Source organism: Natator depressus, chromosome 11, assembly GCF_965152275.1.
Source record: "Natator depressus isolate rNatDep1 chromosome 11, rNatDep2.hap1, whole genome shotgun sequence".
Lineage (NCBI taxonomy): Eukaryota > Metazoa > Chordata > Testudines > Cheloniidae > Natator > Natator depressus.
Window position 1 is genome coordinate 75,507,905 of NC_134244.1, and position 15,305 is coordinate 75,523,209.

The 15,305-nt window shown below is 41.1% G+C and overlaps 1 protein-coding gene across 5 annotated transcripts in view; it reads right to left on the reverse strand.

The window, feature by feature from the left end:
• The window catches only part of ADARB1 (adenosine deaminase RNA specific B1), a 253,319-nt gene that overhangs the window by 71,836 nt on the left and 166,178 nt on the right, over window positions 1–15,305 (reverse strand). For all 5 annotated transcript variants that reach the window (XM_074968186.1, XM_074968188.1, XM_074968187.1 and 2 more), the window contains 2 exons: window positions 14,051–14,125; window positions 3,672–4,603 (listed from right to left, as the gene is read on the reverse strand). In XM_074968186.1, coding sequence (XP_074824287.1) covers window positions 3,672–4,603; window positions 14,051–14,125 — 1,007 coding nt within the window. The remainder of the gene's footprint in view (window positions 1–3,671; window positions 4,604–14,050; window positions 14,126–15,305) is intronic.

The window sequence follows — 15,305 nt, forward strand, 5'->3', positions numbered from 1 at the left end:
CAATAAGGAAGCAGAAATTGACTATAATATACTAGACGCAGATGCCACAGACCTGTACAGAGTAGGGACTATAACTTCCCAGCTCCATGATGCAATGGTGTCTCAGCTTATGTAGCCCAAACTGCATTCTCTTTTTTTACCTTGCTATCCTTCAGTGAAAATTCATTTCCATCCTGCTGTCCAGTAGTACTCATAAGTGCTTTTTGGCATGACTGCTTTCACCCTTTCCTCGAACATCTGATATCTGGATTGTTTTCACTTAGATATATTAGTTTCCAATTTCCCAATTTGATCATTTTATTATTTTCTGGCTGTTTTCTAATGTGTCTTGGCCCCATGTATTTTCTCTATCCTCAATAAAGTTGGCAACTCCTCCCAATTTAGAGTCATCTCCAGATTTAACATGCTGTGTACCTGCTCTTCTAGACCAGTGGTTTCAAACTTTTTTTCTGGCAACCCAGTTGAAGAAAACTGTTGATGCCCATGACCCAACGGAGCTGGGGATGAGGGGTTTGGTGTGTGGGAGGGGGCTCAGGGCAGAGGCAGAGGGTTGGGGTGTGGGAGTGAGAGCTGCAGGTGGGGCCGGGAATGAGGGGTTCAGGATGTGGGAGGGGGCTCTGGGCTGGGGCAGGGAGTGGGGGTGCAGGCTCTGGGATGGGGATGAGGGGTTTGGGGTGCAGGAGGGGGCTCTGGGTTAGGGGGGCTCAGGGCTGGGGCAGGGGATTGGGGCTTACCTCTGGCAGCTCCTGGTCAGCAGCACAGCCAGGGTGCACACTCAGGCTTCCCACCTGTCCCAGCACCGTGGACCGCGCTGTGCCCTGGAAGTGGCCAGCAGCAGGTCCGTCTCCTAGGTGGAGGCGTGCAAGCGGCTCTGTGCAATTCTCACTGGGAGGTACAACCCCCCCAAGTTCCCATTGGCCGGGAACTGGGAATGCGGAGCCAATGCTCGGGGTGAGGGCAGCACGTGGAACCCCATGACCCCCCTGCCTAGGAGCCGGACCTGTTGCTGGCCACTTCAAGGGTGCAGTGCGGTGTCAGAACACGTAGGGACTACTAATTTTTACTGGCCGGCCGCCAGGTACCTTGCAATCCACGATCCAATACTGGGTCGCAACCCAATGTTTGAAAATTACTGGTCTAGACTATAAGTGAAAAAGTTAAATAAAGCATGACATAATACCAACACCTTAAATACCCCACTAGACATCTCCCAACATCTCAGTAAAATATAATGGGCCCTGATGTAACTCCTTTGATTTCATGGAGTTTTAAAATTAAATTCAAAACATGTAAATATGATAATAGGCTGTAAACAAACTCAAAAGTGAAGAAATGCAATAGAGCTCAGATCAAAAGTCCACTGAAAGACTCTGACTTCAAAGGGCTTTGGATTTGCTCTTTTGTGAGGCACTAACAGTAATAGTAACTTGCCCACTTTACCCATATGTGGCAACTACTAGTTAAGCTGTTAAGGATTCAAGTGAGCATTATACCACACCGCCAAGTCAGGGTGTTGTGGACTTGCACTGCAACGAAGAGCTATGGAAAAGATTGTGTGTCAACCTGTTTTAACACGGCACAACAAACTCCCTTCTCTGTTGCTGAGCAGCTATATTGATCAGTGTGGGGACAGGGGACAAGGCCATGACCCTGCCCACCTTGCTCCTTTTGGGTGGCTTGCGCCTGCAGGACATTAGAAGGGAATACAGTTGTGACTGGCCCTTGAATTGAGGTCTGGGTAGGAGGAAGGAGCTCCTTGTGCACCTATATCCAACCTGGTTCTAAATGTACTTCAATATATACAATATGCACCATATGATCATGTTAATGGCACTATGGGCGGGGTGGTGAACACTTCTGACATCGCTAAAAAGGCACAGTGGCCAAAGCAGAACATGATTTGGACAACAACTGGCCCCAGCCTGACTCCAATAAATATAGACTCTTGTGGGAAGCAAAAAGAAGGGAAGCATGATGGCAATCAGAATGCCCTGAATATGAACCATTGATTAATTACACTGTGTTTCCAATATGTTTGTTACTGATTGTTCAGTTTGTAAAGCTCATCAGTAATCTCACAAAAAGTAACAATGAGCTAATGCCTGTCCCTTGCAGTGATTCAATTCCGCAGCAAAGGCTAAGAGACCACTTGTGTCCCCCATACATATTTCTAAATTCTGACATGCTAACAAGCTACTACTACACTATAAAAGTACAGAAAATAATGGACCGAGAGGGGAGATAATGAAGTTTGATATTTTCAAGAACAGTATACATTTCTAAATTCTGGTCAAGGAGATTACAATTCCTGAGTCCCAGCAAACTACTGGCTACTCACACCCAGCCCCCAGGAAAACCCTTTCAGCACAATATACCTGCATCCAGCAGCCACAATCATCAGCATTATGAGGGGAAGAGATATCCTGTGCTTGTAGCATACCAACCTGGTCTCTGACTCAGCCAAGACTGCTCTTGGAGAGCAATTAGGGAGACAAGGTGGGTGAGGTCATATCTTTTATTGGACCAGCTTCAGTTGGTGAGAGAGACAAGCTTACACAGAGATCTTTGGGAAGAAGCTTGCCTCTCTCACCAACCTAAGTTGGTCCAATAAAAGATATGACCTCACCCACCTTGCTTCCCTAATATTCTGGGACCAACACAGCTACAACAATATTGCACATAACAACAGGCAGACCATTCAAGCGTCTTCCTTACACAATAAGCACCACTAAAAAGGAAAGCTAAAATGTGTTCATAAAACTTGTCCTTTGGAACTGTTGGTATCTATCGTTATATAGTTTTTAAAGACTTAATTTCATCTGTCCTGAAGGAACTTCAATATTGTTCAATGAACTGACCCTGCTGGACCTAGAGGAAATAAGTTGAACTTTTAGTGTCCAGGACTGTAGACTCTCTTTTAGCTTTCTCATTGATAGCTCAATAAAGTTACCTTTGCAGCTACCAAATGTTACTGGACTACTTTTAGTATGCTCAATACTTAGGATATTCTATTAGTTATTTTGTTAAAAATATTTATTTTACACATATTTTCGAAGGCAATTGTAAACTTCATTGTAACTGCTATAGTAGATGATTGCAAAGTCCATTTATACCACATATATTTCAAGATTTCTTTGGTCTTGTGTGTTGAAATTTTGTCTTTTAGTCAAATAGTCAAAATAAGGAACTCCTGTATTAACCTTATTTTCCCTCGTATTTTAACCTCTCCTTGACAACCACTATTCAACACCTTTCACTCGGAGCATTTGTTGCAGCTGAAAGTGATTTTCTTCTTTGGTAAAAGTTGTTTTCAGGTAGTCAAACAATCTAGAGCAATAAATCCTGACTTCAACTCACAATCCAGGCTTTGCAGCAGAACAAGAGACAAAACAATTGTTCCAAGATTCCCTCAACACCAATCACCACTAAACTAGAACTTGAATTGTATTACACACCATGCAATTAAGATCAACAAAATCAACAATGTGGCATTTTTTCTTCCTAATTGAATAAAATGATTCCACACTGGTAGATCATTAGTGGAGAAATCACATAATGGAACAAACAGCATTAACACCAGAAATATTCTTTGAAATGTTTAAAAAATGAGCGGCTGATGTATTCTGGGAAACTGCCTAAACATTTTAAAGAAAAATGTAAAGATTTCTCACCTGTGGTAAATGTAATTGGAGCCCCTCACTGGGAATGGGCTGGCGAGATGGTGTCTGGTCCAGCTGCATGTTAAATAAGGATGCAAGAGCTGACTGAGCAGCCCGAGCCTTTGCAAGCTTTTTGTTCCTTCCTGATCCTTCAAAAGTTTGACCATCCACTGCCACTGCCATCACAAAGTTCTTAGCATGGCTTTCTCCACTTTCTGAGAGAAACTCGTACTTCAACCCTGGCCGCAGCTCATTCAGAATCATCACAGGGTTCTTTCCACTGGTGGATGGATATGGTGATGGTGTGGGAAGAGGGGACTGGATAAGAGTACCGGCCACAGTGGATGAGGACAGACTGTAGTCTATACTGGAGCTATAAGATCCATCTCCATTGGACCCCAAATAAAAGGAATTGTCAGTCTGAACTGGTGTTTCAAATCCATTGAAAAGTGTGTCTGGGAAGTCTGCTTGGTCAGATGTAAAGTCTGTGTTTACAGAGAGTGTTCTCCCCATCGCTAGGTGTGCTTCAGATGCATTTGGAAACTGAACAAAAGATCTCAAAGCCTTTTCAGCAGCATGAAGCTTTGCCTTCTTTTTTGTAGGGCCAGATCCCTCAAACACCTGTCCATTAACTTCAACTGCCATCACAAAAATAGGGGCATGAACTGGTCCTGTTTGGGATAGAAGCTTGTACTGTAAACCAGGTTTAATTTCATTCAGTTGCATCAGAGCATTCTTTGGCAAAACAGGCCCTGGTGTTTTCTTCCTCTTCTTAGGGCGGAACTTGGAGTGTCCATTGCTGCCCTCCTCCAATGGACGTTTTCTGCTGCTGCTACCACCACCATTGGAGAGTTGAGACCCCTCCCCGGTATTTTGCACACTGCCATCCTTAGGAGGAACGTTGTCCATGTTGCGGTTTTCTTTAACATCAGTGCTGCTTGAACCTGTGGTGCCCAGAAAGAGTAACTTACAATGCCTTCGTTGCAGGATCTTGTAAATGCAAAATTTATAGATTCCTTTATCTATCTTTGTAACTGGAAGTGATGTGTGCTTATAGGTTTATGTCTTTGCAGGACAAACAGAAAACCATAATTTTAATAACCCAAGAAATATCAGGCGCAGGTCTGAGTTACAAATTATGCATTTGACATTTTTATTAATACTGGGATTAAAAATTTGCACCATTTTTATTTTGCACTCAGATTACTTTTGAGACAAAAGGTCTATTTTTAAATTACTTTTGTTCTGAAAAATGTTCTAAACCCAGAAAGATTACTTATAATTTTAATCAACATTTTTGATTCTTATATTTCAAAATCCTTCCATTAATAACTAATAAAAGGAACATTTAAGATGAGTACTAGTGAGATATAAGTTTTCATATCAATTCAAACCACTTCACTTTTATTTAAGCTCATGTTGTGGCTCAAGTATGGCATCTTACATGATTTTTATTTATTTTAAAAAGAGAAGTTATATAAAATCTGAGTAATTTAATTAATTTAATAAAAATAACAAGCTCCCTTTGTAGGTTCACTGGTTTAAGAGTGCATAAATATTATATATACCTTTTTCTTTTCATTTGCTTCAAACAACCCTACTTATATATCACCTATATAGATATTCAACTGTGTCCATTTTAACAATATTGCTCATTTAAATGACTAACTTCTGGTAACTGGGCACTTATCTAGAATCATTTAAATGTTCATCCGAGAAGATTCCAACAAGAAACTAGAGCTTTTCACCCAACCACGCTGACTTGTTAACAGCCTGAACCAACTCCCACTGAAGCCAGTCAGACTCTTTCTTTCTTTTGACTTCAAAGGTAGTTAGATTAGACTGTAAACATGCACTGCAGAGTAGAATGAGCCAAACTCAGTGCCCATATTTATTCTTCTGATATCAATCCTCAAAACTTGGAAGTAAAGTCTGTAATAGACATACTTCATCTCTCCTCAGAATTCTGTTAAAAAAATTATGCTTAAATTATGTTGTTCCAGAAGAATAATATATATGGTTTTTGTACTATCATCTAGCAAGAAATTTTTATATTTCTAATAGTCATTTACACACAACTTTATAATTCTTTGCAAAGGAAAAGCAATTGCTTTTATTTTAGACAGAGTTCCTATTCCAAACATCCCCCTAAAGACACAGCAATCCTTTATTAAGATAGTATTAGAAAGCAAGAAGATTTGTAATACATGTTCAGGTTAAACCTGACAAATTAATCATGTTGTACACTGATAATTATTCATGGAACTGATTTTTTTATATAAAAAAATTAAATTATTAAATTACTTTAACATAATATTTTTGAAATTAGGAACTTGGGTGCTGATATCATACTATGAGTTAGTTCTAAGAATTGTTCCTGCTGCAGCTTTTAAATCCTAATTTTTGTTAGGTGAAGAAACCGCTGCAAATAAAGAGTTTGAATTTATACTAGTCTATGTAAATTAAAATGCACTTTTAGTAGTTTAAGAGTTTCCAGCCTTTCAGTTTTAAAGATTTCAAATATCTAGCAATATAATACACCCACAATGATAACAGATTATACAAATTAATCCAGAATTTAAACAAAACAAAGTGGAAATTTTCTTGTACTTTGATGGATTTCAAACTTTTGCTTAATTTTCCCAAATACTGGTGCACACACACCACTTCACCCAGTTTACAAAGCTGATGGAATGGTTACTAAATTTTCATTTATAACATCCTCCAGCAAAAGCTCGATAGGTTACTCCTTTCGGTGCTCGAAAAGAATAAAAGATCAAAAGAAAGAGCCAAAGTAGAAACATACATGTTGTTAACAAACAGGTATTGGACAATAAAAATTGGTACAATATTGGCAAATAGAAGGAAAATAAATCTTCTTGGGGAACACTCATATTCCCAAATTACTAATAGTTTGATCATTAGAAACATGCTCTGGCAATTCATTTTATCAGAAAAGGATTTCTGAAGTTGAACCTCAAATGGTATTGTACACAGTATATATACTAGTGGATTATAATAGTCAACAAAACATGTTAATTCATGAAGTTTTGTTTCTTTTATAATACTGTAGTACTGCGTTGAGGGAATTTAAGTAACATAACTTAATAAAACTACTTAACGAACAGCGAATGTGGCATCAGAAGTTCACTGTGAAATGGTATAATTTGTAAACTAAAGGGAAATTATTAGATATAAAATACCAATCATGGCCTCCATCTATAAATTTCTTTTCATTAAGGGTTCTAAACCAGTAACAATAAGAAAAGACCAACTCCTTGAGGAAGTTGTGAAGGAGAATGCGGATCTAACTGTCTTTAATATTACAGTAGAACCTCAGAGTTACAGACACCTCAGGCTCCAGGAAGGGGGATCCAGGCTTCTACCCCAAGGAAGCACCAGAGCGCAGGGCCTTAAACCTGGGGGGAGTGCTGGGGCTTCAACCCTGTGGCTCCGCTCCTGGCTTTTGACCTGTGTGGGGCGCTGGGGCTTGGGGCTCCCCAAGGCTCTGCTCCTGGTTTCAGCTGGGGTGTGTGTGTGCCAGGGCTTGGGGCTTTAGCTATGGGGGAATCACTGGGGCTGAAACTGACACTCCCCTCTAGCTAAAGCCCTGGTGCCTCCCGCGGGGCTGAAGCTGGGAACTGAGCTGCGGGGCTGAAACCCCGAGCCTCAGCGCCCCCCATGGGGATGAAACCCTGAGCTCCGGTACACTCCACGGGTCAGAAGCCCTGAGCCCTGGTGCTCCCAAGGCTAAGAAACCCTGAGCCTCCCCACCCCCACCTGGAGTCCTGACCCACACCTCCATCCTGCGGCTGCAAACCTAACCCCCCACCCCCACCGCAGAAGCCCTGAGTCCCAGGGGCTAAAGCCTGGGACTGCCTGATTTATTACTTCCGGTTCCACAGGGTGTCCGGCTGACCGGTAAGTCTGTAACTCTGGTGTTTGTATCTTTGAGATTCTACTGTAATCTGGAAACAAAACCTTTTATATTTAAGTATTAATATTTATTTAAAGATTATGGATCAGATTTTGAAAAGAGCTCAACTGCCATTTAGACCACTATATGAAGTGGTAAGCATTTCAAAAGTGCTCAGCCCACAGCTGCTCCTGATGTCCTAAATAGGAGCTTCTGAAAAGTTGGTCACTTCATAAAGGTGCCCAAATGGCAGCTGAGATCCTCTGAAAATCTAGCTATAAATTAACTCATTTGAATGTGAAACTAGTACTAAAACACGATGAAAAGAAATTGGTTTATAACCTGACATAAGATCTTGTGCTGCTGGTGTCACAGTTTTCAACAAAATATCCATTAGAACCAGCAGCATACTCAGAAATATCAATATCAACAACTTTATTGGCAAGTAAAATTCTTAGCTGATAGACTGCAAGAAAGGCTTCACTATCTGAACTGTTAAAACACTGCACTGAGCAAAATGGATACAACTTCTTCAAATCAGCTTTTGTGTTGAACAGGTGAATAGATGTCTACTTGAACCTCTCCTTGGTGAAGATACACACTCTTCCAGTGGTCACTTAACCACTAGGGTCAAGATTTTCAAAAAGTTAGACTCTAAACATGTATTTAAGCATCTACCTGATTTTCAAAAGTGCTGCACACCTCACAGCTCCCATTATGGTCAATGAGAGCTGTTCTGTGCTCAGCACTTTTGCAAACTAGTCTAAGTATGGATTTAGATGTCTGACTGCAGGATCCAACTTTTGGAAATCTTGGCCCCAAATAACTTGAGAGTGAGTCGTTTCTCAGACAAGCTAATTTGTTTTATGTACACTAAAAAATATTCCAGGGTGGACAGGAGATTTCAGGCATTTTTGCAGTATCTCAGTTGGCAAAAATCAAGTCTGATAGGATCAGCCATTGACGTTGTCAGCAGAAGAAGAAACAAGTTTTGCCACTGAAATGTTCTTTCCCTGGAGCTTTACTAAGTATAAGGCACCAGAATAAAGAAGGAAGGCGTGCTACAAAGAAAACAGTTACCTCTTTGAAGAGAGGAGGCATCTGTTATAAGTGTGCTTGTTTATTTTTGAGAGTTTCCTGGTCAAAGACATGGTTAACAAATACATGCAGGTAAGGTGGGCCATCGGGGCAGTCCCCTCATCTGATGAGAAAGAATGATCTCTGTTCACAGAATCTCAGGGTTGGAAGGGACCTCAGGAGATCATCTAGTCCAACTCCCTGCTCAAAGCAGGACCAATCCCCAATTTTTGCCCCAGATCCCTAAATTGCACCCTCAAGGATTGAGCTCACAACCCTGGGTTTAGCAGTTCAAAGTTCAAACCACTGAGCTATCCCTCTCGTGCCTAAATTTCACCCACTTGGTTAAGGCACAGCTGCAAAAATGTTGGCATCCTCTTTATTGCTGTTCTCATTAACTTTCTTGTGGAACTCTTAGCAAGGGCAATTTCCCTTGCAACAGGCGTGTTGAGACCAATTACACATGGGTGAGCACTCTCTGGATGAGTTTTGTGGGAAGAAACTTGAAAAAAACAGAAAGAGATCAGTACAGCCGCAAGGGGATTCATCAACCTGAATGGTTCAAATTCAGGGTGTGCTGCAAGACCCGTCTCTTCTCTCTCGGACACAATCTGATGGGTAGGTCTGGGCAATGGGATGGATTTTGTGGGGAGAAGGGATTTTGAGGGGAGGTCAAATAATTTTTTATATTTTCATACTGTTGCAGGGTTATCTGGTTTTATACTGAGGTAACTGATGGGTCTTTTTATTATTATGAACATTTTTAAAAGATTGCCAAGGACACTCAGAGCATTGGATGGACTTAATGTGGAGCAGTAAAAAATTCAACTCAATAAAGAAATTATAACTGTTTCCACTGCTTCTGTTGCACTGCGCTGGGCAACACAGCATGGGGAGGAGGTGACCAGCCCTCTATGGAGAAAGAGGTGGTTAGGGACTATTTAGAAAAGCTGGACGTGCACAAGTCCATGGGGGCGGATGCGTTGCATCCGAGAGTGCCAAAGGAGTTGGCGGCTGTGATTGCAGAGCCATTGGCCATTATCTTTGAAAACTCATGGCGATCGGGGGAAGTCCCGGATGACTGAAAAAAGGCTAATGTAGTGCCCATCTTTAAAAAAGGGAAGAAGGAGGATCCTGGGAACTACAGGCCAGTCAGCCTCACCTCAGTCCCCGGAAAAATCATGGAGCAGGTCCTCAAGGAATCAATCCTGAAGCACTTACATGAGAGGAAAGTGATCAGGAACAGTCAGCATGGATTCACCAAGGGAAGGTCATGCCTGACTAATCTAATCGCCTTCTATGATGAGATTACTGGTTCTGTGGATGAAGGGAAAGCAGTGGATGTATTGTTTCTTGACTTTAGCAAAGCTTTCGACACGGTCTCCCACAGTATTCTTGTCAGCAAGTTAAAGAAGTATGGGCTGGATGAATGCACTATAAGGTGGGTAGAAAGTTGGCTAGATTGTCGGGCTCAATGGGTAGTGATCAATGGCTCCATGTCTAGATGGCAGCCGGTATCAAGTGGAGTGCCCCAAGGGTCGGTGCTGGGGCCGGTTTTGTTCAATATCTTCATAAATGATCTGGAGGATGGTGTGGATTGCACTCGCAGCAAATTTGCGGATGATACTAAACTAGGAGGAGTGGTAGATACGGTGGCAGGTAGGGATAGGATACAGAGGGACCTAGACAAATTGGAGGATTGGGCCAAAACAAATCTGATGAGGTTCAACAAGGATAAGTGCAGAGTCCTGCACTTAGGATGGAAGAATCCAATGCACCGCTACAGACTAGGGACCGAATGGCTAGGCAGCAGTTCTGCGGAAAAGGACCTAGGGGTGACAGTAGACGAGAAGATGGATATGAGTCAACAGTGTGCCCTTGTTGGCATTTTGGGATGTATAAGATGGGGCATAGCCAGCAGATCGAGGGACGTGATTGTTCCCCTCTATTCGACATTGGTGAGGCCTCATCTGGAGTACTGTGTCCAGTTTTGGGCCCCACACAACAAGAAGGATGTGGAAAAATTGGAGAGAGTCCAGCGAAGGGCAACAAAAATGATTAGGGGTCTGGAACACATGACTTATGAGGAGAGGCTGAGGGAACTGGGATTGTTTAGTCTGCAGAAGAGAAGAATGAGGGGGGATTTGATAGCTGCTTTCAACTACCTGAAAGGTGGTTCCAAAGACGATGGATCTAGACTATTCTCAGTGATAGCAGATGACCAGACAAGGAGTAATGGTCTCAAGTTGCAGTGGGGGAGGTTTAGGTTGGATATTAGGAAAAACTTTTTCACTAGGAGGGTGGTGAAACACTGGAATGCGTTAACTAGGGAGGTGGTGGAATCTCCTTCCTTAGAAGTTTTTAAGGTCAGGCTTGACAAAGCCCTGGCTGGGATGATTTAATTGGGGATTGGTCCTGCTTTGAGCAGGGGGTTGGACTAGATGACCTCCTGAGGTCCCTTCCAACCCTGATATTCTATGATTCTATGATTCTATGTTGTTATACCACCTTCTCCACACCTTCAATGCATAAAAGACAAAAAGGCATTATACCCACTTTCACCTGAAATCCCAACAACTGTTTTTTCAATTTTTTCCCTATTTTAGAAAAAAAATATAACCATTGCGTTCAAATTTTGCACAACCAATTTTATGTGAGTTTTAGTCTCCGCAGGTAAAATAAAGATTATAGTTGGAGGCTATGATATTGCATATGTCCACCCTCCTCTCCTGTCAAGATTTCCCTAAAATGTAGTTCCACAAAAATAATATAAGCTTTAATAGCTAACTTCTGATACTACATGCTGCAGCTCCATGTGATTTAAAAGTGCAGAAAGATAGCGAATATTAATATTTGTAGAATTCAACGATAGATGGGCTGATTTTTTCATAATTTAAAAGGTTATATTATCAAATTTATTTAGAAGAATTTTACCCTTAATAAAATCCCTTCCCCACGCACGCACACACTAAGGAGACATACAAATGCACAAAGACTCCTCTGTATCATACATGACATCATCATCCAACTGTAACTGGCTGTATTTAGTTTCCCTTAGACATCCCTTGATTATACCATATGCTTCATGCATCATCCTTGGTGCAGTGACATTTTTATATGACAAGATGAAAAGCTTATTGCATTTAACTGACTTCTCATTTTAATTAAAAAAGTTGTAGACATATTAAATATTTTGAATAAGGAAATTTACAGGACATCAATATAAAAAAATAACATTTTCCTCAAACTCTACAGGGCCATTTTTATTTGTATTCAAGCATATTCAGTTAGAACATGCCTATTTAATTATGTAGTATTTTCTTTAATTCACTTGAATTATCAAAATTACATCTCTGACTTCTTTTAGTCCTTATTATGGGAGTGTCTTTTGGAAATTGTTGATCTTGTTCTCAACATAGCCTCCAGAGCACAGGCTAGGCTTAAAAAAAATAAATAAAAAGACAAACCCAATATGAATGTGTCATGGCCTCCCTAGTTGCAAGGTAATAGTAAGGGATAAGGGTTCAGGAATATTTATCTCTACTTACTGAAACTATTTTCCAGGAAAGTTCACAAACTTCAATTCAGCACTATGGGATTCTAGTAGTTCTTACATCAGTTGAAAGGCAAAGGCATTGCTGCCATTTCCTATTTGTGCTGTTTGAATGAATTTTGGCTAATTAATCATTTTGTTGTTTTTAAATGTCTAGTTGATTCAGTTGTCTTCTCTACATTAAAATCTTCTGAATATGCAAGAAAATTTATTTAACTGGCAGCAAACACAGGCCAACCCAAGCTAGTATTTTAATTAAAGAAACACAGCTCAGAAGAATAAATTTTAATAAAATGAAGGCATTTTACAACAGCCCAGCTTCTTGATTTCCCAATAAAAATGCACTGTAACGTCCCATGTAAAATTGTATCTTTCCCATACAAGGCCTTGCTGTACTGTTACGATGTCAGGATGTCTTTGTCAAAGAAAGGGTATGATATACGTTAGCTTTACAATTCAGGGACAGAATAAACAAATGCTCATGTTTAAACAGCATCGAACAATTTACAGTAAAGCATAGGAGATTTTCATGCACAGTACTTCAAGAGCAACACATATACACTACTTCATTATCATTCACAAAAAATAAGGATAGTTAAAAGACCAAATACCTTTAAAATGAGATAACTGCATAATAATGTGGTGGCAGTATTTCTTCCTGTAGGTAATTAGGGCTCAACCCTGCACGAGGCTGAGTACTTTCACACCAATTCAACAATGCATTTAGACATGTGCTTAACTTTAAGCCCTTGCAGAGTTCCATTGAAGCCAAGGGGCTACTCATATCTTAAGCTACACACTTGCTTAAATGCTTGGCTAAATCTGAGCCAGAGCAAGACTAAACCGTTAATGAGAACAATCTGTTACTCTAAATAGCTGGGGACCAGAGCACTGTACAATTTTCTTCCTTTTCTTTCCTCCATTACTTGATTTCTCTCCTTATACACTCCCTCTTTCTTGTTTCACAAACCCTTATATTTGATCTACTTTATCCTCCCTCCCTCTGTTCTCCTGTACCCCATGTCCTCACAATTCCTATCCCTTTCCCAGGTTTCCCAAACTCTCTTTCTTGCCCAATTTACCTAGTTTCCCCTCCCCCAGATACACCCCAAAAGTAATAATGATCTCTGTTCCCTTCAAATCTCATTCCATCTATCATAGAATATCAGGGTTGAAAGGGACCTCAGGTGGTCATCTAGTCCAACACGCTGCTCAAAGAGGGACCAATCCCCAACTAAACCATCCCAGCCAGGGCTTTGTCAAGCCTGACCTTAAAAACTTCTAAGGAAGGAGATGCCACCACCTCCCTAGGTAACCCATTCCAGTGTTTCACCACCCTCGTAGTGAAAAAGTTTTTCCTAATATCCAACCTAGACCTCCCCCACTGCAACTTGAGACCATTACTCCTCGTGACTCCTGTCCATGACTCCAGGACCATGACTCCTGTCATCTGCTGCATTAATTAATTGCAATAATTAAATAATAAAAAAATAATTGCAATAATTAATCATCATTACTTCACTGCAGGTTCAAAGTAGGAGAAAACAGGCTAAGAGGGAACATGCTGTTTTGAAATACAAATATCTTTGACGATTAGTGATCCTGGTATGAAGATATAAATCACGTGAAGGGTAACTGGATTATGTGTTAATCAGAATGTATTTGAAAGCTTTCCCAGTACGGAAATTCTTTTTTAATGAACACAAGTATAAAGTGAACTATACACACACACAGAAATTTCTTCTCATTGTATTCATATCGTTTCTGTATGCCCACCCAGCTGCAAGGAAAATGACTCTTGCAGAAAGGACTATATTGTTTATTAAGTAAATATACATATCTTACTCATATTTTCTTCATCATCTATATCCATAGTGAAATACTTTTGCTGGTTTCTTGACTGGCGTAGACAGCTTCTATCTGAAAAATAGAGAGTGGGTGTTTTAAGCTTATATTACGTAAAATGAAAGAACCCACATGATGAAGGCCTGGGACTAGGAGTCAGGAGATCGGGGTTGTTTCCACGGCTCTCCCACAATCATGTGCAATCAGGAACAACTCTGTGTGTCTTTCCCCCACAGAAGGGTAATGCTATTTCTCGAGCTCAAAGATATGGAGATGCTAAGAACCCATTAATGTTTACAAGCATTTTTACATTTTCAGATGGCAGACTGTCTAGAAGGGCATACTGTTTTTAATCTGTTGTACTTTCCCTGGTTGATATACTTACAAGATATAAACTATGCACTCTCACTGGAAAATGTGGTCATTTCCTTGTCTATTGCACCAACAGACTATTTTAAGCAATGTGACCAGTTAAAAGGTCACACGTGACAGCACCTCTGGAACTGGTTCAGTGGAGAGATGCTTCCCCTCCAGCAAGCCAGAGGAAAAAGGACAAAGTCAAAATACTGGCAACTTGATGTTGCAGGTAACATCAAGAAAATCCAGGCAAATCATATGCAGGGTAGAGCAGGTACTACTACTTAAAAGGACAGTTCCTGGAAAGAGGGGGTTTGTGGTAAAGACTGGGTTTGGTTAGACATTTGTATACATAAAGCCAGCCTTTGCTCCGACATCCTTCTAGAAGCTGTGCTGCTGAATAGCGATGGTGAAGACCATATCCGCAGGAGAGAGAAACAGATGGTGCTGTCTCTTCCCTACATGTGGACTGCCTGAATATCTTGGTGTTACTTGCAATACCTGAGGTTATGTTACAAGAATAATGGTCTGGATTTTCAGAAGTGCTGAGCACCCATTCACTTTAACGGGAGCAATGGATGCTCGGTGTCTTTGAAAATCAGGGAAGTCTATAGACATCACATTACAACAAGAGACAAGACCATTATAATCTTACTACTTTGCACCTTTACAGGGAGTGGTATCTTCTCTATGCTTTCCAGACATTTAATTATGCTAAAAAATCAGCACAAAACTCCCTTCCTCAGCACATTTCCCACACACTCGGCCGGTCCCCGACAGCTGGGCCCAGGCAGGCAGAGGAGGGGGTGGGCTGCCGCCACCTCCCCAGCCGGGCTCTCTCACAGAGACCCTGAGGGGAGTCAGCTGGCATGAGAAGCGTCTCTGTACTACTCCCTCA